The 27,784-nt window shown below is 35.3% G+C and overlaps 2 protein-coding genes across 7 annotated transcripts in view; one reads left to right on the top strand and one right to left on the bottom strand.

Moving 5' to 3' along the window:
- Positions 1-7,333, bottom strand: part of EFCAB7 (EF-hand calcium binding domain 7) — a 50,604-nt gene extending 43,271 nt beyond the window's left edge. The window contains exons 1-2 of one of the 3 annotated variants that reach the window (XM_045199449.2): positions 7,086-7,333; positions 4,705-4,892 (exon numbers count right to left, since the gene is read on the bottom strand). In XM_045199449.2, coding sequence (XP_045055384.1) covers positions 4,705-4,891 — 187 coding nt within the window. In that variant the 5' untranslated portion in view covers position 4,892; positions 7,086-7,333. The remainder of the gene's footprint in view (positions 1-4,704; positions 4,893-7,085) is intronic. The other 2 variants (XM_024565563.3, XM_045199448.2) reach the window with 2 other exon arrangements.
- ITGB3BP (integrin subunit beta 3 binding protein) overlaps positions 7,314-27,784 on the top strand; it is a 57,875-nt gene continuing 37,404 nt past the window's right edge. The window contains exons 1-2 of one of the 4 annotated variants that reach the window (XM_024565428.4): positions 7,314-7,598; positions 17,613-17,655. In XM_024565428.4, the coding sequence (XP_024421196.1) occupies positions 7,594-7,598; positions 17,613-17,655 (48 nt within the window). In that variant the 5' untranslated portion in view covers positions 7,314-7,593. The remainder of the gene's footprint in view (positions 7,599-17,612; positions 17,656-27,784) is intronic. The other 3 variants (XM_045199451.3, XM_045199450.3, XM_024565429.4) reach the window with 3 other exon arrangements.

Genomic DNA, 27,784 nt, shown 5'->3' with positions numbered 1-27,784 from the left:
ACTTTTATAATCTAAATAGAAAGTTCATACCTGAAGTGTAAAATTGCTACCTGTGGTCATGAAATGTCTAATAACATAGTAGAAGTCCATAGCCCAACAGAATTATTCCCATCCTCCAGATAATGCCAGCGCATCATTCCTAGATAACTTAAAACTCTAGCACAGAAACAAAATAAAATCATCATCTGGAGGTGACTTTCAGAGCTAACAAAAGGTGTAGCTGTAGTATTTGACATCTTCCATTCACCTAGAAAGTCTCTGGAAATTTGTAACACTGGAGATAATAGAATTTTTTTTTATTTCCACAGGTTTATTCTGGATGTAGACAAAAACTCTGATTACCACACTGCCCGAGGAATAAAAGGTAAGTATTTTGCCTAGTTTATAATTGGACAATTCCTTAATTCATCTATCAAGAGAATGAAGATAAATGTTTTAGCATTCCATCCCCAGCCAACCTTTACCCCTCAAAGCTGGGAATACAAGTAGGACATAAATGAAGTTGTGATTTGAAATCGAAAACCCACATAAAAGAAAATGGTGTTTCATCCAGTTTTAAGAACTGTACCCCAAGTAATAACTCAGCATATCTTTGTTGCAATTTTCAATAACAAAATATTTTTAAAGAAACTATTACAGAACAATTTCTCAGAGTAAAATTCATTATGCCCAAAACATGTACTAAGTAGATATTCCCATATTTAAGACATAGGTATAATTTAGTAACTTTTTTATGCTTATTGATTTTATTTTATTTTTTATTACATTTTATTAATTATGCTATTATAGTTGTCCTGACTTTCCCCCCTTTGCCTCCCTCCACCCAGCACCCTCTACTCCCTCAGGCAATCCCCCCACCCTTGTTCATGTCCATGGGTCACACAGGTTAGTTCTTTGGCTACTCCATTTCCTATCCTGGACTTTTCATCCCCATGGCTATTCTGTAACTACCTATTTGTACTTCTTAATCCCCTCACCTCTTCCCCCATTCCTCCACATGCCCCTCCCATCTGGCAACCATCAAACCCTCTCTGTATCCATGACTCTGTCTCTGTTCATCTGGTTTGCTTAGTTTTTTTAGATTCAATTGTTGATGGTTTTGTATTTTTCACATTTTATTGTTCATAGTTTTGATTTCCTTCTTTTTATTAAATAAGCCCCTTTAACATTTCATATACTAATGTTTTGGTGATGATGAACTCCTTTAATCTTTTTCTTGTCTGGGAAGCTCTTTATCTGCCCTTTAATTCTGAACGATAGCTTTGCTGGGTAGAGCAATCTTGGGTGTAGGTCCCTGCTTTTCACAACTTGGAATATTTCTTGCCAATCCCTTCTAGCCTGCTAAGTTTCCTTTGAGAAATCAGCTGACAGTCTATGGTAACTCCTCTGTAGCTGACTTCTTTTCTCTTGCTGCTTTTAATATTCTCTCTTTACCTTTAACTTGTGGCATAGTAATTGTAATATGTCTTCGCATCCATCTTGTTTGGGACTCTCTCTGGTTCCTGGACTTGCATGTCTACTTCCTTCACCAAATTAAGGAAGGTTTCTTTCATTATTTTTTCAAATAGATTTCCAATTTCTTGCTTTTTGTCTTCACCTTCTGACACTCCTATGATACAAATGTTGTACTTCTTGAAGCTGTCCCACAGGCTGCTTACACTATCCTTGTTTTCTTGGATTCTTTTTTCTTCTTGTTCTGATTGGTTGTTTTTCACTTCCTTATGTTCCAAATCATTGATCTGATTCTTGGCTTCATCCACTCTACTGTTGTTTCCCTGTAAATGGCTCTTTATTTCAATTAGTGTATACTTTGCTTCTAACTGGAGTTTTTGTGCTGTTGAGATCCTCATTAAGCTCCTTGAGCATCCTTATAACCAGTGTTTTGAACTCTGCATCTGATAGATTGCTTATCTCTATTTCATTTAGCTCTTTTTCTGGAGTTTTGATTTCTTCTTTCATTTCAGCCACGTTTCTTTGTCTCCTTATTTTGGCAGCCTCCCTGTGTTTGTTTCTATGTATTAGGTAGAGCTGCTTTGACTCAGTGTCTTGGTAGCGTGGCCAAATATAGTAGGTGTCCTGTAGGGTTCAGTGGCACAACTTCCCCAATCACCCAAGCTGAGTACTTGAGTGCACTTCATGTGGGCTGAGTACACCCTCCTCTTGTAGTTGAGCCTTGGTTGCTGTTGGCAGGTCAATGGGAGGGATTTACTCAGGCCAGTCAGCTGCAAGGACTGGCTGTGACCACTGACCACCAACCTCCACCCTCCGTGGAGGATCAGTTGTGCAGATGACTGGGTGGTGATGCTCCAACCTGGTCTATAGCCTGTCCACTGGGTGCACTGGCCCTGGAGTTCCCAGGTGGTGCAGGCCAAGGTCAGCCCCCACCTTTGTTTTGCCTGGGGCTACCCTACCTGAGCTATAAAGCAATCTGAGATGGCTACTATTTATGATGGGCTTGGAGATTCCCAGGCAAATCCCAAACAGGGTGGTTGCATAAAGGCCCACTCCAAGACACATTATAATTACAATGCCAAAGTTTAAAGGAAAAGGGAGAATATTAAAAGCAGCAAGAGAAAAGAAGTTAGTCAGCTACAGAGGAGTTACCATAGACTGTCAGCTGATTTCTCAAAGGAAACTTAGCAGTCTAGAAGGGATTGGCAAGAAATATTCCAAGTTGTGAAAAGCAGGGACCTACACCCAAGATTGCTCTACCCAGCAAAGCTATCGTTCAGAATTAAAGGGCAGATAAAGAGCTTCCCAGACAAGAAAAAGATTAAAGGAGTTCATCATCACCAAAACATTAGTATATGAAATGTTAAAGGGGCTTATTTAATAAAAAGAAGGAAATCAAAACTATGAACAATAAAATGTGAAAAATACAAAACCATCAACAATTGAATCTAAAAAAACTAAGCAAACCAGATGAACAGAGACAGAGTCATGGATACAGAGAGGGTTTGATGGTTGCCAGATGGGAGGGGCATGTGGAGGAATGGGGGAAGAGGTGAGGGGATTAAGAAGTACAAATAGGTAGTTACAGAATAGCCATGGGGATGAAAAGTCCAGGATAGGAAATGGAGCAGCCAAAGAACTTACCTGTGTGACCCATGGACATGAACAAGGGTGGGGGGATTGCCTGAGGGAGTAGGGGGTGCTGGGTGGAGGGAGGCAAAGGGGGGAAAGTCAGGACAACTGCAACAGCATAATCAATAAAATATAATTTTTAAGAGGAGAATTAGTTGGAATCCATTATTAAGTCTGATAACAGTAAAAACATTATGTAACTGCAGCGGATTAAAGGTTTACACCAAGATACTGATCTTTTGCCAGAGTTTACTTTAATCTTTGACACAAATCTATAATACCTATATTATTTATAAGGTGGGGGGGAAAGGAATTGTACAGTTCTGGTACTACTCTATCTAACCTTGAAATGGAATGCCAAAACAGGTGTTATATGCAGCGAGGCAGAAGAATATAGATCCAATAGTAAGAAAGAGACATCACTGGTTTATACTACTACTTTTTTAAAAATCTAGATATTGTGAAATCAGTCACTACCAAGTTACAAAGAGTACCCCACCATAAAACCAAAAGTGTCCATAGCACTGAAGAGACAAACAATGCATTATTATTTCCCCGGATAATACATCGATGTGAGAGAGAAACATCAATTGTCTGCCTCTTGTACATGCCCAACCAGGGACCAAACTGGCAACCCAGGCATGTGCCCTGACTGGGAATCGAACCAGGGACCCTTTGCTTTGCAGGATGATGCCCAACCAACTGAGGCGCATTGGTCAGGGCCCTTGTTAAACTTTTCAACTTTTGTTTTCTTGGCTAGTGTCAAAAGAATAAAGAGAAAAAACTAAAAGTATAAGTTACAATAAAATACAAACTATTTTATATTCCCCAAATGGATTTTCTCAAAGAGACATTTTACTGTACACAAACCCAAAATGTTGCAAACATATGTCAGATTTTTTCCTTAAGGAAACTGCTTCTAAAGTTGGCAAAATAACTCATTTCTCTACTCATAAAGTTATTAACCTTGATGAAAATAACATGAGTATTCAGTGTTGTTGTTTAACACTCTCTTAATATTAAAGACCTCCAAATCATCTGATACACCTGGCAAGGATCAAATTCATTGTTTTGGGGTATATTTGCAACCAGAGGAATTTAAGATATAATCGTGGAGAAAAGTAAAAAAAGACCAGCCTTCCTCCACCCCACCCCGGCAACACACACACACACACACACACACACACAAATCCAAACCCAGAACTCTTAATTCTCTTTTAAAATTTCACCTATTTCTCTTCTACAACCATTCACCCCATTTTATACATCCTTTGCATTTTCCTAAATATAGGTCAGATTCTAAGTAGTGATTCTGATGCCAAAAGTGTTTTAATTCTACTGTAAATCTTAAAGTACCAAAATGAGAATTTAAAATAATTTTTAAGCAAGTAATTGATAGAAGGTTTAAAAATACTATTCTATCCTTTATAAACATGCAAGTTATATTCTGAAGATTCTACAATAAGTTACTATAGAAAATGGCACAATAGTATAATGTAGTAGTTCTGTTGCTCAAACCACTAAAATTGGGGTAATTCAACAATGGAATTCCAATTCTAGTCTGTCTGATCTATTAACTTTCAACAAATAAAACAAAATACTTCAATTAAAAAATTTTACCTAAGTAAAGTTGATCTTTAGAAATAATGTTTTCTAAGCTGCTTTTGAAAACAGATAAATAGGCAGCTCTGCAATTCATATAAAATATCTCCTCTTCAGTTAGTGGAAATTTCTTTGTTCGAGGACTCTCTGAAAGCGTTGAGTTCTGACTGGAGAAAGCAGCATCACTTCCTGGACTGATGGCCATTCTATTAGAAAATAATTTTAAAAATTACTTTAGTCAAAATTGCAATCCCCTAAAATGCAAATATCACCTTGCCTTTCAAATGAGAGGGGGGAGGAATCAAGACATTAACGTTTTTATTTGGGGGGGGGAGATGAACATTATAATATGCATAAGGTTGTAATATATGTTAAACTAGAAGAAGCCTTTTGGCAGTTGCTATAGATATATGTGTGTGTATATATATACACACACACAGCTTTCTAAAGTTTCTTCTTTATTAATATACAGGGTCCAGCAGAAGTAAGGCCTGCTTGAGTGTGGTTGATAGGGTAATAATATGGGTATAATAATTCTAGTTTTAATTTGAACATTTCACCTAAAATGTCATATGGTGTGCTTGAGTGTGATATTGTGTTACAGAATTACATGATCATGATTTTGTAATAAAAAGGAGCATTATTTGTGTTGGACCCTGTATATGTATATACCAAAAGAACAAAGCGAAAACAAAGAGGTAACATAAATATAAATGAAGAATCATAAGGCAAAAAAAAAAAAACCCACATCTATTCTCTCAAAATAACATGACAGTCAGTTGAGACTCTTCATAGGGTTGTCGTGAGGATTAAACAACCTGTGTAAAGCATACAGAACAGCACTTGGCACAAATTAAGTGCTAACTAAACTGTAGACAGAGTGAAACTTCCCAGTAATAAGAATGTTACTGACAGCTGGCATCCATCTTCACAGCACGACCAAGCAGGTCATTTCACTAACATCTTGATAATGCAGCCACATTTTAAGTGACTGAATTTTTAAAATCCCATTTATAGCATTACAGGTTTTACTGTATTCCATTACTAATAATAATGTTTTGGGTTTATATAGCACCTCTGCTCACAAGAGCTTAAAGAACTGTCATACATCATGATTTATCCCTACTACAGTGGTCGAGTATTTTTGGTCCATTTTACAGATAAGGAAATTGAGGGACACAATGTTGCTAATTTAATTGTAAGTAGAAAAGGCAGTAAAATTCAGTAACAGTTTCTTCTTTATTAATGTGAATGAAGGCTTCTTGTACAATAGTTACTATGAGACACTAATGTGTCGGTGGTCTAACAGCTTCCAACATTATTTTACCCAGCTTTGACTTTTAAAAATACATTCCAGCCTAATAAATTGAATATTTCAAGTTCAACAATAAGACGACACAGATAGGGTCCCCTTCAGGACTCATTGGATTCTTACTCAAGAGACCTAAATCACTTGCACCTTCTTGAATTATATAGGTCTTTTACACTTGGGAAAGAAAGATAATAATCGCTTATCATGGATGAAGTACCCTATTTATAATACACAGACCGCCTGCCTGACACTTTCATATTACGGCAGATTTAGAAGGACCCCACAGGGATGTGTGGTGTCACAGTCTGGTTACTGCAAATTGGTATCACTATAATTAAGCATCACTGTTTTAAACACATATGCGTGCACGCATCTACTCAAAAACGTGAAAGAAAACCGTTACAATAAGGAATACAGAATGTTCATTTTGCAGCAAGCAATTTTAAAACGTAAGTTTTTTTTTTTTTTTTAAAGAATGGTCCTCAAATACTCTTTCGAAATAAGGTGACTCCCTCACGTGGAAATCCCACGGCAGAAATGTTCCAGAATTCTATTCTTTTCCTTTCTGTGAGGAAAGCCTAACCTAGGCTTAAATAAATATATAATTGTACCCCCTCAGGCTTGGAAACCTCCTTCATTTAAAACTCCAGCCCGAGACTCAGGCAGGGGCCTAGAGAGTACACTGCAGCAAACGGCTCCATAAATAACCAGCCACACAATAGCAAGAAAAATAAACTAACAAGCGCCTAGGGCTTTTAAAGGGCCAAGTGAAACAGAGAGCCAGCCATACCGCCCTACACAGTGAAATATGTTCACAGCTGATCTCAGGCAACATCTCTCTCTCCCTCTCTCTCTCTCCCTCTCCCTCTCTCTCTTTCTCTTTCTCTCCCTCTCTCTCGCTCTCGCTCTTTCTCTCTGTGTCCCTGTGTCTCTATGCCTCTGGGCATAAAACAGCATTTATATGTACATTTCAGGTACCTACATGGACCGAGTGTTAGTATGACAGAGAAGTAAAAGAAGCAGGTGGAAGAAAAACCCAACAGTAAGGGACGGAACGCGCAACGACAGACAGTGAATTGATTACTACCTAATACCAGTTTACAGACGAGGAAGCTCAGCAATTCTCTGCGCGGATTCCACAATCGGCTCACCGAAACCGGACGCACCTCTGCCTTTCTTTAATTACCATGGCAACTGCACCTCTCTGCCACCGGAAATAAGATACGGAGCACCTCCCCAAACGGTCCGGCTAGAAATCTAGGGATTGTTAACCCACAGTGATCAGAGCCGGTCCTTGTTGTCCTCCATCCGGAGCTGTGTTGGCCAGAAGCGTGAGACAGGGTCCTGTGCCGCACTGCGAGGGACTGGACGCGGTCTTAGATGACACTCCCTTCCCCCTTTCCCCGCTTGCATTCGGATCCGTTGTCGCGAAGGTGGTGTTTCCGGGGGGCTACGTTAAGTGTGACACAACCACAAGCTGCTGCTCGCCCGCGCTTTTCAGGCTTCTGTGTTTTCCTCGGAAGGTTCCCTTGTTTTCCGAAGAGGTTCCTCGATTAGTTCTATCCAGCGGCGGTGATCCTTCCCTGAATGTGAAAATGCCGTAGGTATCTCCTCCCCAGGTATTGCTGTTTGTCGGGCGCCTCTGTGGGCAAGAAGAGTAAATATTATGTGGCCCAATAATCTTTTTTGTTCTACTTTTCTGAGTATAAACTTGACTCCTCCGTCGACATTTCATAGTGCTTGGTACCTTCAGCCCACTTCTGCTCATCTTCCAGCCGTAGTTTTCCGGTAGACTCGATTCACTTTAATTCCGATTCTCCAAGGCTTTTTACTGATTTATAGGCTACGGGCTGTATTTAGTGATGTATTTAGTACTTGAAATAATTTCAAATATGGTGAACATACAACGAATGGGATACAGTAGATTGAAAGGCGCTGTATAACTTGATAACGCCCATTAGTGTGGTGAGTTCGTATAAACTTGCGGGACAACTCAAAAACTGGGTGTCAAAAGACCTGGATTCCAGCTGTAAAACGAGGAAGCGTAGCCAGTTCTGGAGTGTTTCCTTACTGCTGCTCTATAGAAACTTTCGAAAGTTCACTAAAGAGCTTTTTCTTTGGGGTGGAGGGATTAATATCTAACACGTGAAATTCTCCAGCTGCCCCTTGTCCCCAGGTTGACTCAGGTATCCCCTGTTGTGCATTTCTAGAGTAATTTATTCCTCCGTTATTTTTCGGTTTGAGTCAAATGGGAAGTAACACAGCGGGACGTATTTGTATCACATAGGAATCGACATGACAGTGGAAAAATGTAAAGAAATAACCGACATTTATTGAATCTTTATGATTTGGTACAGTGTTTAGTTTACTTACATCTTCTCATTGAATCCTAAGAAAAGACTTTAGGACGTAGGAGCTGCTGTTATATCTAATTTCCAGATAAGGAAACTCAGCACTTAATATAGTGTCTGATACATAAGTATCAATAAATGTGTTTCACTTATATCCTTGAAAGTTATGGATTATTGAAGAGGTTTTCCTTTCCCCGGAATTAAGACTTGTCTCCCTACTGCTGCACTATTTTAAAAAAATCCCATTAGCACTTTTGTGAAACTGCAAGGATAATGTAGCAAAATCCCTGCTAAGTAGGAATACAATGGAAACTGGTGTGTGTTTGTTTAATATGTAAGTGGTGATATTACCTGAACTATGATTCTGTCCTGTTATAGGTAGTGGGGAACCAGAAAACTATTAAAAATGTAATTTTTGCACACCTTTTCCTAGCATATTAACATGTACATGTTATATTAGAAGAATATGTGGTAAATATATTCTGACAATAAATACATAATCTTAAAGTTGAGGTTGACATCACAGCACATATATCTGATACAGAATTTATATTTAAAATATACATATATAAAGAACTCTTATAACTCAACAGTAAAAAGACAAAAACCTTACTAAAATAATGGCTCAAAGACTTGAACCAATACCCAATAAAAAGTTATATGAATGTTATGTAAATACCTTATACATTAGGGAAATTGAAATTAAAACTATGTTGAAATACTGTTTAACACCCAGTAAATGACTGCATATATGTTTTACATTTTAAGAATACTAGGCAAATACTAATTTTATTGAATAGATTTGTTTTTCACAGAGGTATGGGTTAGCACTTACAAAACTAGTTTATGTATGATAGGCTTGGGCAAATAAGTGTATAGAAGATCATGGGAGCTAGGTTTTCGCTGTGGGATAAGGAAATTTAAAATATTTTGGCTTGGTATTGGAAGTATCAATATGAAATCATGGATTTTTTAAATGTACATGTGAAAATACAAGTAAATAGAATGTGTGTGTGTTCTGTTTCAGTTCTGTTCATTACCTATAAGCGATGACGTAAGAGGTAATGACTATGTCTAGTGCCCAGATCTTGATTTCTAAATGTCATTGTCCACAAAAAAAATCCCACAAAAAACCAAAAAGCCAAGTCTTACTGAAGCAAAAGCTAATTCTAGGACTGGAACAGAGAACATTTTTTTGTGCTGGTAAGTAAGGAAGTGGTCATTTAATTACAGTTCCATCAGGGGCAATGTGAAAGGGGAAAGATTCCATTGCCAAGTCTGGGACAATGAAATATCAAAATAAGTGATAGAAATTGATTGTAATCCAGTGGATAAAATAAAATTCCATCATTTCATAGGAGAAAGGAAAGCTTTTGGAGTACAATGCTAATAAATATTTTTAAAAATGATAGAAAATCATCAGTGGCTCTTTAAAAGTATTGGGAGAGCCCTGACCAGGTAGCATAGTTGTTTAGAGTGTCGTCTTGATGTGCCAGGATTGTGGGTTTGATCCGCAGCCAGGACACATACAAGAAGCAACCAGTGACTATACAGATAAGTGGTGTAGCAGATTGATGTTTCTTTCTTTCTCTCTTTCCCTCCCTCTTCCTCTACTTCCTTCCCTCTCCCTCTTTCTCCCTTTCTATCTGAATTCAATAAATAAAAACTTTTTAAAAAATCTTTAAAAGTATTGGGAAAAAGCTTGATATGAAACAAGATATTTATAAATAAGGATTCTTATTTATTACATTGGAGAAAACTGGCAGATAACTTGTTAATCAATGACCAAAACATGCCACTTGTAATGTGACAAACCAATATCATGTGCTTCAAGTTAACATATTCTCAAGAGAATGCATTGTCATTTTTGTGATATTTATGCCAAATTGACAGATGTTCTACAAAAATTGTTGGCCTAAAATCTTGAAAAAATGTTACAATCAAGAAAAAGAAAGTTGATGAATTGTTCTAGACTAAGGGGGACGAAAGATATGGGACAATTAAATGCAATGAGTGATCCAGGATTGGATCTTAGACAGGGTGGAAAATTGGCTACCAAAGAAATTATTAGAACAAGTGATAAAATTTGAATGTGAACTGTTAGTAATAATATGTATCAATGATTAATTTCCTGAATTTGATTAATATACAGAAAATCAGTTCCATTTCTATACATTGATGATAAACTACCAGAAAGAGAAGTTAAGAGAACAGTCCCATTGATAGTTGCATCAAAATGAATGAAATACCTAGGAATAAATGTAACCAAGGAGGTGAAAAGACCAGAAAACTGTAAGACATTGATGAAAGACATTGAAGAACACACAAATAAATAGAAAGATACTCCATGCTCATGGATTGGAAAAATTAATATTGTTTAAATATTCATACTGCCCAAAGCAATCTATATGTTTGATGCAATCATTATCAAAATTCCCATGGCATTTTTCAAAAAATAGAACAAATAATCTTTAAACTTTTATGGAACCACAAAAGACCCCAAATAGCCAAATCAGCCTTGAGAAAAAGAACAAAGCTGGAGTCACCATGCGTATTTCAAACTGCATCACAAAGCTATAGTAATCAAAATAGAATAGAGAGCCCCAAAATAAAGCCACACACACATGGTCAATTAATTTACAACAAAGAAGCCAAGAATATACAGCGGAAAAAGGACAGTCTCTTCAATTAATGGTGCTGGGAAAACTGAACCCCTATATCACACCATAAACAAAAATTATCTCAAAATGTATTAAGAACCTAAATGTAAGACCTGAAACCATAAAATGCTAGAAGTAGGCTCCTTGCCAGCAGTCTCAGTGATGATATTTTGGATTTGACCTCAAAAGCAAAGATAAGCAAGCAGGACAACATCAAATTAAAGAACTTCTGCACAGCAAAGGAAATCAGCAAAATGAAAAGGCAACCTATGAAATGGGAGAGAGTACTTGCAAATCATTTATAAGGGGTTGATAACCAAAATATATAAAGTGTTCATATAGCTCAATAGCAAAAAAAAAATTTAAAAAATGGGCAGAGGATCTAAATAGACATTTTTCCAAAGAGCACATACAGATGGCCAGCAGGTACATGGAAACATGCTCAACATCACTAATCATCGGGGAAATGCAAATCAAAATTACAATGAAGTATCACCTTATGTCTATTAGAATTACTTATCAAAAAGACTAGAGGTAACAAGTGCTGGTTAGGACCTGGGGAAAAGGGAACCATTGTGCACTGTTGGTAGGGAGGTAAATTGGTGTAGCCACTATGAAGAACAGTATGGGCTTCCCTCTAAAAATTATAAATAGAACTGACATATGATTTAGCAATTCCACTTCTGTGTATTTATCCAAAGGAAACAAAAATACTCATGAAGGTATCTTCACTACCCCCCACCATGCACATTGCAGCATTATTTACAATAGCTAAGACATGGAAACAACCAAAGTATTCACCAATAGATGATTGGTTAAAGAAGTGTGGCATGTACATACAATGGAAGACTATTCGGCCATTAAAAAGAAGGAAATTCTGCCATTTGCTACAGTATTGATGGACCTTGAGGGCCTTATGCTAAGTGAAATCAGTCAGACAGAAAAAGACAAATACTGTATGATCTCACCTATATGTGGAATCTTAAAAAAAAACCAACACAAACGTAACAGAAACAGTAGAGATTGGTGGTTGCCAGAGGAGGTGGTCGAGGGTGAAGGGTTAGGGTGGATGAAATCAGTGAAGGTGGTCAAAGGGTACAAACTTACAGTTATAAAACAAGTCCTGGGGATGTAATGTACAGCCTCTAATAAATAACTGTTTTGCATATTTAAAAGTTGCTGAGAGTGTACATCTTAAAAAACTTTGTAACTGTGTGGTGATGGATCTTAAGTAGACTTATGGTGATTAATGTACAATATATACATATATCAAATTATTACATTATATACCTGAAATGAATATTCTATGTCAATTATATCTAAAAAAAAGTCTTGATTTTGATCATTGTGTTATGATTATATAAGAAAATGTCATTCTTAGAAACATAGAAATATTTATGGATAAGGGTATATGATGTCTCTTATTCTCAAAAAAAGATTATGCATTATACATACATATATTTGTATAGAGAGAATGATAAAAATGGATCAAACTGTAAACAAGTGGCAGGTCTGAGTAAAAGATAACAACAAGTCTTTTCCCTAGAACTTTTTTTTTAAATTTAAAGTTACATAAAAATTAACTTACCAAAAAAACTCATCAGATTGTTTTTAAAATTAAAAGTACTAATGATGGAGTAAATAGTAAATTAGACAGAATGGGATTAAGAGTTAGACAACTGACAAATAGATCTGAAGAAATTGCCAAAAATGAAGCATAGAGACCAATGATCAAATATAGGAGTTTAGAGACTTAGATAATTAATGAGAATGTCTAGAGTAACTTATAGAGGAAGTCTCAAAAAGGTAGGATGAAGGCAAGTCAGTATTTGAAGAGATTATGACAGATTTTTCCAGAACTGGTAAGACACAAACCCACTATTTGAAGATAGTCTAATAGTCTAAAAAGAGACTATTTTAGAGATTAAGACCATGTTGGTATAACATCCTTTGGGAACCTACATTTAAACAACCTTAACAAAAATGAGAGGATCATTAAAATTAAAGGAAGTAAATATATTTTGGGATTTGAGACAGGTTTTAAATTAAAAACAGATATAAATTATTAATTTATATAACAACTTTGTGCCAGTCACTGTGTCAGGCATTGGGATTGGAATGTAAACAGATACTGTACCTTTCTAGGTGTTTTAATTTCAGTGAGTGAGATAGTTCAACAGGCATTTTTAGAACTCATAACCTACCAGTTAACCGACAAGGTGCTGATAATGGAAGTATCTTAGTCTAGGTAGGAAAGACAAACTAAGTAGACTATTTCAACGTGACATGTTTCCTGAAGGAGACATGTACGAGTGCTATGGTGTAGAGTGGGAAGATCCTTAGTACAGACTGGACATTATCAGGGGGAACTTCTTAGAAATGATTGTGCTGGAATCTCAAGGGTAGGGTAGCATCAATGTTTGTTGATTCTCATTAATTTTTATGTTGCAAAATATGCATACAAAAAAGTATATAAAATCACTCTGCCATATTTAAATGTGACAAACCTCTTTGGCCCCTTTCAATAGTAAGGATTTATGCTTTTTATATGTATGTTATGTGTGATGATGCACACATGTTTATATATTTCTTGCAGAAGGTAATAGTAATGAATATTAATGTTCATTTTTGACACTACCCATTTAGGAGTGAAATAATTTTATGGCATTTCTTATTTTATTCAACCCAAGAACATCTTTTTAAAAAATATATGTTTATTGATTTTAGAGAGAGAGGAACATTAGTTGTTTCCCATATAAACATTCTACTTGCAACCTAGGTTTGTGCTCTGCCCAGAAATCTAACCCACAAACTTTTGGTGTATAGGACGATGAACCAACCAACTGAGCCACACTGGCCAGGCCAACCCAAGAACATACTACCTTCATCTGTTTATCTTCAGGGGTCATTATTCCGAAATATGTCTCCTTTGTTTCTGTAAGAATACCTTAGCTAATTCTTTATTAGTTCTTTAATAAAGAAGGTTTTGACATTATAAACATGTTGTCCAATAACTGGTTAAGATATTGATCCTTCTTATACACATAGAATGGGGAAAAATTATTTAAGTATCTCAATTTGCACTTAAGGAGTCACATGGGATGTGAATTTGGCCATTGCCTTTCATCGAAGTATCTCATCTAAGTATCTCATAGGCATACTCAATAATCCTAAATATTCCTGTGACGTCATAGCTGGCAATATCATCTCCATTATAGTGAGGAGTAAATGGAACACTAACATACTAAGTCATACTTTTATTTTCCATTGATAAATTTTCTAAAAGTTTTTAGGCCAGTATTACCAACTTTGTGAAGCTCGGTGAGATTATGTGATTTGCCTAACCTAGGGAGAAAATTTGGCCTAGGTAGCACCAAGGCTCCCTGAGTCTTATCTGCCTCACTAAGTTTGTCTTCCAGCCACCCCCCAACACACACAGTGTTACCCTCAGTGCTCAACTATTCAAAATAAGTAATCCAATGTTTTAAAAATCCTGTAAGAGAGTCTCAGATCATGTAATTTCATGAGTTTTTGAGGTGTCATTCCTACTTTTTAATTAGGAATCATTTTAGAAAAATTTCTTTAATTTTTTGTGTTAAAATAATACATAACATAAAAGTTACTATTTAAGCCATTTTAAGCGTACAGTTCTCTGGCATTAAGTACATTCATGTTGTACAGTCAGCATCATTCATCTCCAAAACTTTTTGACCTTAGAAAACTGAAACTTTGTGCCCATTAAACAGTAACTCCCTAGTCACCCCTGGCAACCACCATTCTATTTTCTGTCATGAATTTGACTACTTTGAGTACCTCATTTGAGTGCAATCATATAGTTTTTGTCCTTTTGTGATTGGCTTGTTTTACTTAGCATAATGTTTTCAAGGTTCATCCATGCTGTAGCATGTATCAGAATTTTCTAAGGTTGAGTCATATTCCAATGTGTGCATATGTATGTGCCTGTGTTTATGTAAAGTTTTCTTTACTCATTCATCTGTTGATGGACATTTGCCTTTTACTTTTTGGCTGTTGTGAATAATACTGCTGTGAACATGGTTTAATTTTTTGAGGAACTGCCAAACTGTTTTCCCTAGCATCTGTACCATTGCGTAGTCCCACCAGCAGTGCGTGAGAGTTCCCGTTTCTCCACATCCTGGCCAATACTTAATTTCTGGTTGTTTTATTTGTTTGTTTGTTTGTTTGTTTATTGGTAGTAGCCATTCTGATGGTTTTGAAGTGCTATCTCAGTGTGGTTCTGATTTGCATTTCCTTAATATTAGTGCTACTGTTAATATTAGTGATGTTGGGCATCTTTTTTGTGTGTTCATCGGCCTGTTGTGTGTTTTTGGAGAGATGCCTGCTTGGGCTTTTGCCTGTTTTTGAGTGCCCAGTTTTTTACAACTAAGTTAGTAACCACAAGAGCTGCTTATATCTTCAGAAAACTACCAGAGATATATCACTTTTAATTGCTAACTAAGACTGGTAGCAAGTGAATGAATACTTTAGGAAAATATCACGTACATCTGATCAAATTTTGCCTGTTCTTCCTTTATGTGTATGTTTCATCCATCTCTTCCTCTCTGTTCCTGTTAATATTATCCTAAGCTGCTTGACATCAATCGTCTCATGCTTGTATTATAGTTGTTTGTGTGTAAAATAATTTTTTAAGGGTAAAACATATAGTAGGTACTTAATTTAATAATTGATATCTTGACAATGGGCCCAGTTCTAATAGAATGGTAAGAATAGATAGTCATAAATTCCTCTTCTTTACCTTTTCCCCTCAATTTGACAAAGATTTATTATGCACAGGACCTGAGATGTGTCTCCAGCCGTGTGACAGTGGTCAAGTCATACCAACTTGTCCCTGTTGGTGAACTAAGTGATTTCTTTGATTTCTCCCAGTCTTGTCTATTAAGTTTTTTTCTTGTAAATATTTTCAGCTTTTGATTATCAGATGCCTGAATTATCTGAAAACTACATTTTCCACAATAAATCAAGTTTCTAGATTCTCACTAAACTGTTAAACTGGAAGGTAACAATCTCACTCTGTTCACTTAGTTTACTTTTACACGTTTCCATGGACTTTTTAGATCACCATAGCACCTAAACTAGAAATCTTTAAATCCAAACATTCGGTTTCCTTTTCAAGGAATTAACCGTCAATAATAAAACAAAAATATTTTGAACTTTAATAACAGGGTGGGGTTCGTTTCCTTCTGAAAGGTAGTGTTGCATTTTAACAGCATTTGACAACAAAGGATAATAAAATGCTGTACTGCATACTTTTAATTTTTTATTTCTGCTTTTGAAGTTTTATTAAATGCCAAAACATCTCACATACCTGAATAGGGTAATATATATTCCAGAGCTAAATATAAATACCTTTTTTTGGATTATCTGCCATTTTTACTTGTTCTTACCTCTCTTACTGCGTCATTGAGAATTCACATTCAATTGATTTCAAGTAGACTTCTAAAAGATATAGCTAATTCTTTAAACCAATTTAATTAATCTCAAGAAATAATGTTATATGATAGGCTAATGTAGATGTAATAGCAAATTTAAGTGAACCCTTTTTTGATAAAATTTTTGTATGTAATATTTACTGCTCGGTAATTACTGTAAACTGTCCATCCTTTTCACTTTTCTCGCTCCTGTCACTTGTTGGAAGCCAGTAGTCAATTACTTATGAATAGTCATTTCTAGGATGTGTAAGTTTTTTGTTTTCTCTGCTATCATCGTTATTTATACTACAACCTTTTTTTTTTTTTGCCTTATGCTCAAATTCCTGAATATTTTAAATACAAATTTCTCTCACAGATCAAGGAAGTACTTTTAACTCTGTGTTTGTCATTGGGAAAACTAGTTTTAATTTATACTGACCTTTTTCTCCTTTGAGCATTTAATCCGCATTCAATAAAATGTTGATGACTGCTCTTTAGAAGACAGCTGTATGAAATAAAGTATTATAAATATTCAGCTTTCCTTTCTAAGCATTGTAACCAACAGCTGGGCATCCAGTTTAGCAGAACAGATTTCGCACAGAGAGAGCCTGGCATGTTCCTGAACGGTTTAGTGAAGGAGACAAAAAATAGTTTCATATGGATTGGGGACTTATAAAGACATAGAGCATCTGTTCCTCAGCCAAGTCATAGTCTGGTAGCACTGAATCATGTTTAAAGCTACAAAAATGCGCAATACTTTTTTCACCTTGCTCATACTTTTATTTTAAGTTCATTATTTGTACAAATAATATGCTTTCAATATCTCCATTGAAGGTATCAAATATTTTGCTCTTAGATATAATTTTTATTAGTGGTATTTTAAAACACATAAATAGTAACTTTTACTAAGATTATTTTATAATATGATTTTAACAATTAAATTGCATATATATAAAACCACATATGCATAAAAAGAACCATTTAGGTGTTTAATTATGATTCCATCTTGAAATATGCTATTAAAAACAGTTTTGTTATGAAAATTGCTTTCTTCTTACTGGAAGTAACTTATAATCTTTATATACATATTACTCTTAAATATTTGGCTGCTTAAAGCTTACCAAATCTAAGATTTCTTCAAATATTTTGTTTGCAGTGTTAAAAGAGCACTGAAATTGGATGACCCATTGGAAGCAAATGTAAGTATTTACTTCTGAGTTTGTAATTGCATGTGAAGATTGTGTTCTTAACATTTTAAACAGTTAATTTACCTTACTAAATATAAAAATAATCAAAAAACATTGTGACATAATTGTGACTGGTACATCATTTTCTGCTTATAATATATTCTTATAAATCTAATGTATGGAAATTCCTAGCCAGCTGGAGGTTTTCATTTAAGAGGCAGATTATTTAGAAACCTTATGAAATAATTTAGTAGAAATTAATTCACTATTTGTAGAAAAAATGTTCTGCCACTTAAATGCACAAGAAACAATATGGAATAATGGCAATACTTTAATATACATTTTATAACCTTCTATAATATCTGAAATAAAAACATTAAAAGCATTTTTATATCAAAAACATAATTACCTCTCTCAGCTATGCTGTCATGATTAAACAATAAAATACACTGTAATAAATTTCACCATGGTTGTCACAATAGAAATAAAATTGTACAGTTGCTATTACTTTTTGTAAATCTAGTCATAGCACATTCCCAGTGCCAGCATATCATGACATATGTTAGTTTATTATCTTTTCTTACCATTATGGATCTAAATACAAACACTAATACTGAGATTCTTAGGGCCTCAGTAATCTTAAGTGCAAGTAAATTGGTGAGAAAGTAAATTACAACAAATAGCTAGTCAATGAATAGGCTCCTACAAAATCCCATATGAGAGTGCCATTCAAGAAATGGTTTTATATGGAATTCTTTTTTGGAAGACTCACTACTATTTAACAGTTTACCATTTTAAAAAGTTCCTAGGTGCTTTTTAAAAAAATTTAAACAAAGGTGGAAAAATACTGCAATGCCACTAAAAAAAATCATTAGCAGTGTAATTAGCAATTTAGAGTACCATTATCCAACTTGCTCTGTACAGAATGCAGCTGTGACTGTAATTCTGCATCTGTTTCTTTGGTCAGAATGGTGTTTTGGTAGATGAGTAGTCCAGCTTGAAATGAAATACTGTTCTTTCCTGCCCCAGAACTGTTCTTTGGGAGATGGTAACATTACTTGAATGGAAAAAAATGGTCATTTAGGAATTTATCCTCTTTGTGAAGTACAGTTGTCATCGTGGCAGGCTTTCTCTTCTTTTTTTCAAATTAGGATGTATCAAGGTAGCCAGTGCCACAGCTAATATCCTGTATTAGAAAATACATTGTTATGTTTGGCCCAATTCTGTACCTTTAAACCAGTTGACTTAGTTTGGTGCCACATGGCCACCGCCTGCTGTACACCAGTTCTCAGAATCCTAGCCTGAGCCTTCAAAAGTTTTCTTCTATTTTTGATTTATTTCTGATGTTTTCAGCTTTTGAACTCTACCTAACCATTTGGTAGCAGCTCTATATTCACTTCTCAGATCTGATAGCTTTTGCCCCGGTCCTAAGTCTAGGCTTCCATTCACTCCAAAAAAAACTTAGCCCTTAAGCAGCCAGACCCCCAGGAATCTACCCATATGCCAGGGATCCCATTGAGGCTGCCTTAGCCCAGGCAAAGGAAAATCAGACATTCAAAACATACAGCTGTAATTCTAAGAGGACATAATTGCTGTGAAGCTACAGAGGAACTAGTAGTAACTTGGTCATTTTGCCCTACCAATATGATGCTGAAGGAAGAAGGTTTTGTTGTCCCAGGAGAGGAAATGGCCTTTATATGCCCGTTGGTTGAGGTGGAACCTGTTTATCCTAATCTACTGCTATTTCCTGTCTTACTGATTTTGGTAACTTCCATATCCCACTGTTCCCAATGCTGTAAATCTTCATGGAGATTAATGCTCTGATGTTAGGGCAAGTCTACAAAAGTCATTTAAAAAAATTATTCTCCTAATGGGGGAAGCAGAGGTGTGGATCATCCCTTGTGACCTTTCTTTAATATATAGAATATATACTGCAAGTACCACTAGTTCTGAACCTTCCAAACTGTTGGTGGGTAGTGATGAGTAAAGGAAATTTCAGTTTATCATCACCTACAGTGTTTGGACTGCTCAAGTTATTGCCCTCCAAGCACTGTTTCTTGATGAATTTTCATGAGCAAAGATGAATTATTTACTACAAACTGCCATCAGTACCGGTCCAGATGAATTTATAGGGACAGCTGGCTATCTGGTCATAGACCTGGCCATTTTGATCCAGTCTCAGGCCATCTCAGAGAAGGAATGAAAGAAGCAGATGCTACAGATGGGCAGGGAAGAAGCATGCTTCCTATTCAGGGAAACTCAGTAGGCATGCTGCTAGAAGTCTGGAGTGGCAGCTCAGGTTTTGGGGGCAGTTTACTGATTTGGACATAGATTGTTCCATTAATATTGGTAGGAACTTCTAAGTCTGATTATACCCATGGCCTAAGCTTGTCTTGTCTAAGAAAGGGCTTCTGGGCATTAGAAATTTTATAGCTCACATTGCAGGTTTACTTACTGATCCAGCTCAAATCTACTCTTCTTCTCTCCCCTTCTTCCTTCCTTCTTTACCTTTTTATTATGAAATTAAGCAAACACATACAAAAGTAGAGAAAATAATTTCATGAACTACCATGTTGCCATCACCCAACTTTAACAATTATTAACATGTTGCTAATTTCATTTTACTTATTTACATATATAAATGTATTTATGTATATATGTATATACAGTCACATGCCACATAATGACATTTCTGGTAACAGTGGACCTCATATACAATGGTGGTCCCATAAGATTATAATGGAGCTGAAAAATTCTTGCCACCTAGTGATATCATAGCCATCACAACATCATAGTGCAGTGCATCACTCATGTGTTTGTGGTGAATAAACAAGCCTAGTATGCTGCCAGTCTTCTAAGAGAATGACACATTCAATTATGTAAAGTACATAATACATAATAATAAACGCCTGTGTTACTGGTTTATGTATTCACTGTATCATTCTTTTATCAATTTTTTTACAAGTATGCTTCCTACTTGTAAAAAAAAGTTTGCTATAAGACAGCATGCCATGTTGTGCCAGCAGCAGCCTCATGCATCTCAAGTTTACTCTGTCTCATGACTGCATCATTTTTCTTGCACTTGATGGCATCTCAAGTTGTTTTGTGCAGTAACATTCTGTTCAGGGAGCAACAGGCTATACCATATAGTCTAGGTGTATAGTAGGCTATACCATCTAGTTTTTTCTAAGTATACTCTATGGTGTTCGCACAAAGACAAAAATCACCTAATGACACATTTCTCAGTATGTATTCCTGTCATTAAGCCACGCATGACTGTTTATGTACATATGTGTGTACATGTGTGTATCTGTATTTTTTTTTCCTGGAACATTTTATAAGTCCCAGTCATGTCATTTCATCAAAACACTATTTATTATGCATTTCTAATAGATAATGGCTTCTTTCATAACCACAGTGCCATTATACCTTGCAAAATTAATAGTTATTTCTTTTTTTTAAGATTTTATTTATTTTAGTTTTAGAGAGAGGGGAAGGGAGAGAAAAAGAAGAAAAAGAGAGGGAGAGAAACATCAATGTATGGTTGCTTCTCACATGTCCCCCACCGGGGACCTGGCCCGCAACCCAGGAATGGGCCCTGACTGGGAATCAAACCAGCCAAGCCACCCTTTGGTTCACAGGCCGGTGCTCAATCCAGTGAGCTACACCAGCCAGAGCAATAGTTATTTCTTAATATCTTTCACCCAGTTTATATTCTTATTTCCATGGTTGTTTCAAAATGTTCTTTTTTAAAAAATGTAATCTTGTATTTTTTTATATTACCTTTTAGTCTCCTTATACCCCACTACCCCCAGCAATCAACACACTGTTGTCCGTGTCTATGAGTCCTTTTTCCTTTTTGCTCAATTCTTCCACCCTCTAACCTCCCCGCCCCCGCCACTAGCTGTCATCCTGCTCTCCATCTATGAGTCTGTCCCCATTTTCCTTTGCAGTGTTATTTATAATCCCCAAGATATGGAAGCAGCCCAGGTGGACATCAGAGAACGTTCTTTTATAGTTGACTTATTTAAAGAAAAGGATCCAGCCCTAGTTGGGGAGCTCAGCTGGTTAGAGTGTCATCCCAATACGCCAATGTTGCAGGTTCAATTTCCGGTCAGGGCACATACAAGAAATAACCAATGAATGCATACATGAGTGGAACAACAAATTGGTATTTCTCTCTCTTTATCTACAAATCAATAAATAAAAATCTTAAAAAATAAATTAAAAAAGGATCCAAACAATGTTTATACATTGTAATGATTCTTAATATTTTGTCTTTTTGAATCTTTTTAAATCTTTTTCATATAATTTGTTTTTTTGAATAAACTGAGACATTTGTTTTATAAGCATTTTCCACATTCTGGATTTGGTTGTTTTCTTGCGGTATCCTTTAAATGATTTCTCTATTCTTCATATTTTCTATAAAACTGGTGGAGCTACAGGACTGATTAGAGTCTGGTTCAAATTTTTGGTAAGAATGCTTCATAAGTAATGGGTATATTTCCTATTACAACACCTCAGGAGGCTCAAAATGGTCTCGTTAGTTGTTGGGTTCAGGTGTTGTTACCCTGCTTCCCCCATAATAAAATTGCCCATTAATCTTTCTCCTAATGGATTTTAAAATTCATTTATGTTTATTTCCTCTATCCCTTACTTCACTATATTTACAAAGTAGTGATTCCCTTATTTACCTTTTGATTATGAAGAATTTCAAACATAGAGACAAAGATGATATGCTGCCCATTGCCCAGCTTCAATAATTATCAACACAAGGCTAATCTTGTTTCATGTATACTCCCACACATACTTGAGTACCCCCATACGAGGCTATTTTGAAACATCTCAAACACCATCCATAAATACTTCGTTATTTCTAAAAGATGACGCCTTTCTTAAAATACAATGGTATGATTATATCTCTGAAAATTGTCATTCTTTAATCATCAAAGGGACAGTCTTTGTTCAAATTCTCCAATTATTTCATATCCTTTTTCACAGTTACATTGTTCTGTTATTAATTTCATCATTGTTGAGATAAAATTTATGTAACATAAAATTCATCATAATAAAGTGTACCAGGGACTATTAGTGTACTCTCTATATTGTGCAGCTATCACCTCTATCTTAATTCCAGAACACTTTTGTCACCTGCAAAAGAAACCCCATACCAATTAGCAGTTAGTCCCATTATCCTCCTCCCCGCCTCCCGTGGTAACTACTAATTTATTTTCTATCTCTATGGATTTGCCTATTGTAGACATTTCTTACAAATGAATCATACAATATGTGGCCTTTCGTGACTGGCTTCTTTCATTCGGCATAATGTTTTCAAGGTTCATGTTGTCACATTTAATAGTACTTCATTCCATTTTATAGCTGAATGATTTTACTTTGTATGAATGTATCACCTTTTGTTTATTCGTTTCTCAATTGAAGGACATTTGAGTTGTTTACACAATTTTTAACTGTTATGAATAATGCTGCTATCAACATTCTTATATAAAGTTTTCTATAAATGAGTTTTCACCCTGGCTGGTGTGGCTCGGTGAATTGAGCACTGGCCTGCCATCCAAAGGGTCACCAGTTTGATTCCAAGTCAGGCACATGCTGGGGTTGTGGGCCAGGCCCCCAGTGCAGGGGTCATGCGAGAGGCAACCACACATTGGTGCTTCTCTCTCTCTCTCTCCATCCTTCCCCTCTAAAAATAAATAAATAAAATCTTTTTAAAAAGTAAATGAGTTTTCATTTGTGTGATTATATACCTAGGAGTGAAATTGCTGGTTATATGGTAATTCAGACCTTAACTTTTTGAAAAACTTCCAAACTCTTTTCTACAGTGACTGCACCATTTCACCTTCCCATTAACATCGTATGTGAGAATTCCAATTTATTCAAATCCTTATCACGTGTTGTTATCTGACTTTATGATTCTAGCCACCCTACTGGGTCTGAAGTGGTATCTCACTGTTGTGTTAATTTGCACTTCCCTCATGATGCTGAGCATCTTTTCTTGTGTTTCCTGGCTATCTGTGTATTTTCTTTGGAGAAATATGAATTCAAATTCTCATTTTTAATCGGTTTATTTGTCTTTTTACTGTTGAGTTATAAGAATTTTTTATAACTCATTATATACTTTATAGTATTCTTAGTACTATACCCTTATCAGATATATGATTTGCAAATATTTTCACCAGTTCTGTGAGTTGTCCTTTCATTTTCTTGAGCGTGTCCTTAAAATCACAAGTTTTATATTTTGATAAAATCCAGTTCATTAACTTTTTTTGATTGCTTGTGTTTTGGGGGTTCTAGCTAAGAAACTGTTGCATAATGTTTGGCAGTGCAAATTTTTACCATGTTTTTTTACAAAGGTTTCATAGTTTTGGCTCTTACATATAGGTCAAACACTGAATTGAGTTAAATTTTGTACATGGTGTGGATGTTTAGTTGTCAAAGCCCTGTTTGTTGAAAGCTCTTTTCCCCCATTGAATGGCATTGGCACCCTTGTGGACAATCAGTGGACTACAAATATGTTGATTTTTTTCTGGACACTCAGGTCTTTTCCATTCATCTATAGACCTGTCCTTATGCCACTACCACACTGTCTTGATTACTGTAAATTTGAACTCAGGAAGTGTGAGTCCTCCAACTTGTTTTGTTTTGTTTTTTTCAAGATTGCTTCTGCTATTCTGTATCCCTTGCAATTTCATATGAATTTTAGGATCACCTTATCAAGGTCTGAAAGACAGGTATTTGGAATTTTTGGTAGATGTTACAGTGAATCTGCAGTAATTCTTCCAGACTATGAAAACAGGATGTTTATTTTTACTTTCTTTTACAATATTTTTCAACAACTTTTTTTGTGGTTTTGAGTATACAAGTCTTATACTCTTTTGGTTAAATTTATTCTTAAGTATTTATTCTTTTTGGTGCTAATATAAATGTTTTTATAATTTCACTTTAGATTGGTCATTGCTGGTATATAGAAATGCAGCTGATTTTTGTATATTGATCATATATTGTACAACTTTGCTGAACTTATTAGCTCTAATTTTTTATTATTTAGGATATTATATATATCAAATCATGTCATCTGCAAATATGGGTAGTTTTACTTCTCTCTTTCTAATCAGATGCCTTTTATTTCTTTTTCTTGCTTGTTGCCCTGGCTAGAACCTCCAAAACAGTGTTGAGAAAAAAAGTGGCAAGAACAGACTTTGTTGTTTTGTTCCTGATCTTAGGGGAAAGCATCCAGTCTTTTACCATTAAATATGATGTTAGCTCTGGGTTTTTCCTAGGTGCCCTTTATCAGAATGAGAAAGTTCCCTTCTATTCCTGGTTTGTTGAGCATTTTTATCATGAAAGGATGTTGGATTTTTGTCAAATGCTTTTTCTGCATCTACTGAGATGATCATGTGGGTTTTTTCCTTTATTGTCTTAATATGGTGTATTACATTGTTTGGTTTTTATATGTTGAACCAACCTTGCATACACAGGTTAAATCCCAGTTGGTGATAATGGTGATAATATATAATCCTTTTCATTTGTCTCTGGTTTCGGCTTGCCAGTATGTCAAGGATTTTTGTTTTTGCATATATATTTATAAGGGATATTGGTTTATACTTTGTGTGTGTGTGATTTATTTGTCTAGTTCTTACATAAGAGTAATATTGGCCTCCTAGAATGAGTTAGGGACCACTTCCCTAATTTTTGAGAAGCATTGATGTCAGTTCTTTAAATGTTGGTAGAATTCACCAGTGAAGCCCCTGGTCCTGGCTTTTTCTTTTTTTTTTTTTTTTTTAAGTTTTTTGAATATTGATCCAGACTGTTTTCTTGCTATCAATGTAGTCTGATTTTCTATTTCTTGTAGTATCATAGGTATATGGTAAAAGCCAAAAGCATAAAGCTTCTGAAAATAAACATATCTCTCAGACCTTAAAGTAGGCAAAATTTCATACAACACAAAAATACTAACCAGAGGGGAAAAAAGTTGATACATTAAACTTTATCAAAATTACAAATTTCTGCTCTTCCGAAGCTACTATTAAGAAAACAATTGGGCAAGCCATGGATTTTGAAGGAAATATGTGTCATGCATATATCTAACAAAAGACTTGTATCTAGACTATATAAATAGTTAAAAAAACAGTGCAAAAAAATATATACAGAAACCCAGACAGACATTTCACAAAAAAATTTAAATGGTAATTAGCACATGAAAAGGTGTTCAGCATCATTAACCACTGCAAATACAAATTAAAACCACATAGGGATCCCATTTCCACGCACTAGAAGAGCTGAAGCACAATGAAACAGATTTTTTAAAAACCAGCAACACTATGTTTGAGGTAGAATTCCTTTTATATTCTGAAAAATATGAGGATATATGAAGAGTGATGGGAAATAGCCGTGACAGATTATACTTTGTGTAATCACAGAGGAAGAGAGTAACAGAGTAGTGATATCTTTAATATTAAAATTAATATTTTAATAACTTAAAATTAAGGTATAATAATGTGCACAAATAGAAACACTAGTATATGAACTCTTCGGCCAGTTAAATTTTTTTTCTATTAAATATTTTTATCAAAGTAAAATTTATATATTGTGAAGTTCACTGATCTTTAATGTACAATTCCATGTGAGTTTTAACAGATGTGTACTTCTGTCAATCAAATACTCAATCAAGAAATAGAACATTTCCATCACAACAGATCTAATATATTGGTTATATTATTTCCTTGCTACCCCAGTAAGATCACTGAGGTACGTTCAAGATGCCTTTATTCTCCATAACTACCATGAAAATAATAAATCAAATAATAACAAAACCACAATATTACTAGAACCACTAAGGATAATAATTGTGGCAGCTGGTCAGAAGTTAGTTGGTATCTAGGACTCTTGCCAGGAACCCTAGGCCCAAATTGTGAAAAGTTTTCGAGACAGCTAATATTTAGAGTTTTCTAATGTAAATTCTATCTATAATAAGTACTAGTTATTCATAATAGTATCTTAGGTGAGATAACCTAATTAAGCCAGTACAAGTTGATAAAGAATTATCTTCCTTTGGCTGCCCTAACTTTTCTTTTGTTTCTGGTTGTCCAAAATCTATAGTACCTGTGTCAGGTAGTTCAGTGATAGCGTAGATAGTTCGTAATAGTAGCAGATCCTTAATATCCTATAAATCAGACCAAAGGGAGCCTTAGTTAGTACTTTCAAGACTGTATATAGTAGGTAAAAATCAATAAAATTCAGGCATCTATTTGGTAGAATATGCTTTAAACAAGTTGACAAAGCAAGCTACAATTTATGGAAGATACTGCAAGAGAACATCATGTATGTTTGAAATTATGGGGAGAAAATTCATTTCTTTTTTTTCTCCTTTTTTTTTTTTTTGGCAGAAAAATCAATGTCCAAACCTAAGTTTTATGAATGAACAAGCTTTGGCCTTCTTACAAAAGTGTACTGGCATTTGGTCTGGTCACAGAATTTTATTTTTAATAGTTGTGGTAAATATCTCTAAGGAGTCAGTAAATATCACAAGCAGTTGTAAATTATTAAAGAAGTAGTTTTGACTTATTTTGACCGATTTCTATTTTCTTTTTCTAAAGGATCTAGCAGTCGTCATTGACCGATTTCTATTTTCTTTTTCTAAAGGATCTAGCAGTCATCATTGCTGAGTGGAAAGAATGCCAATCTTCTCTCAAACCTCAGTCTTTTTTTTTCTTTTTAAATAATTTATTTTTCAATTACAGTTGACATACAATATTATATTAGTTCCGGGTGTACAACCCAGTAATTATACATTTATGTAACTTACAAAGTGATCATCCCAGTAAATTTATTACTCATCTGACACCATATACAGTTATTACAATATTATTGACTATATTCCTTATGCTGTACTTCACCTGCTCCCCATGAATATTCTGTAACTACCAACTTGGACTTCTTAATGCCTTTACCTTTTTCATCCATCCCCCAAGTCCCCTGTCATTTGGCAACCATCAAAATATTTTCTGGGTCTGTGAATCTGTTTCTCGTCTCCTTGTTTGTTTGTTTGTTTGTTTTGTCTTTTTAGATTCCACTTATAAGTGAAATAAGTCTGGTATTTTGTCTTTCTCTGTCTGTCTGTCTT

This window comes from Desmodus rotundus, chromosome 3, assembly GCF_022682495.2.
Source record: "Desmodus rotundus isolate HL8 chromosome 3, HLdesRot8A.1, whole genome shotgun sequence".
NCBI lineage: Eukaryota > Metazoa > Chordata > Mammalia > Chiroptera > Phyllostomidae > Desmodus > Desmodus rotundus.
The sequence above is the reverse complement of the archived record's forward strand: the minus strand, read 5'-3'. Positions and strand labels throughout refer to the sequence as shown.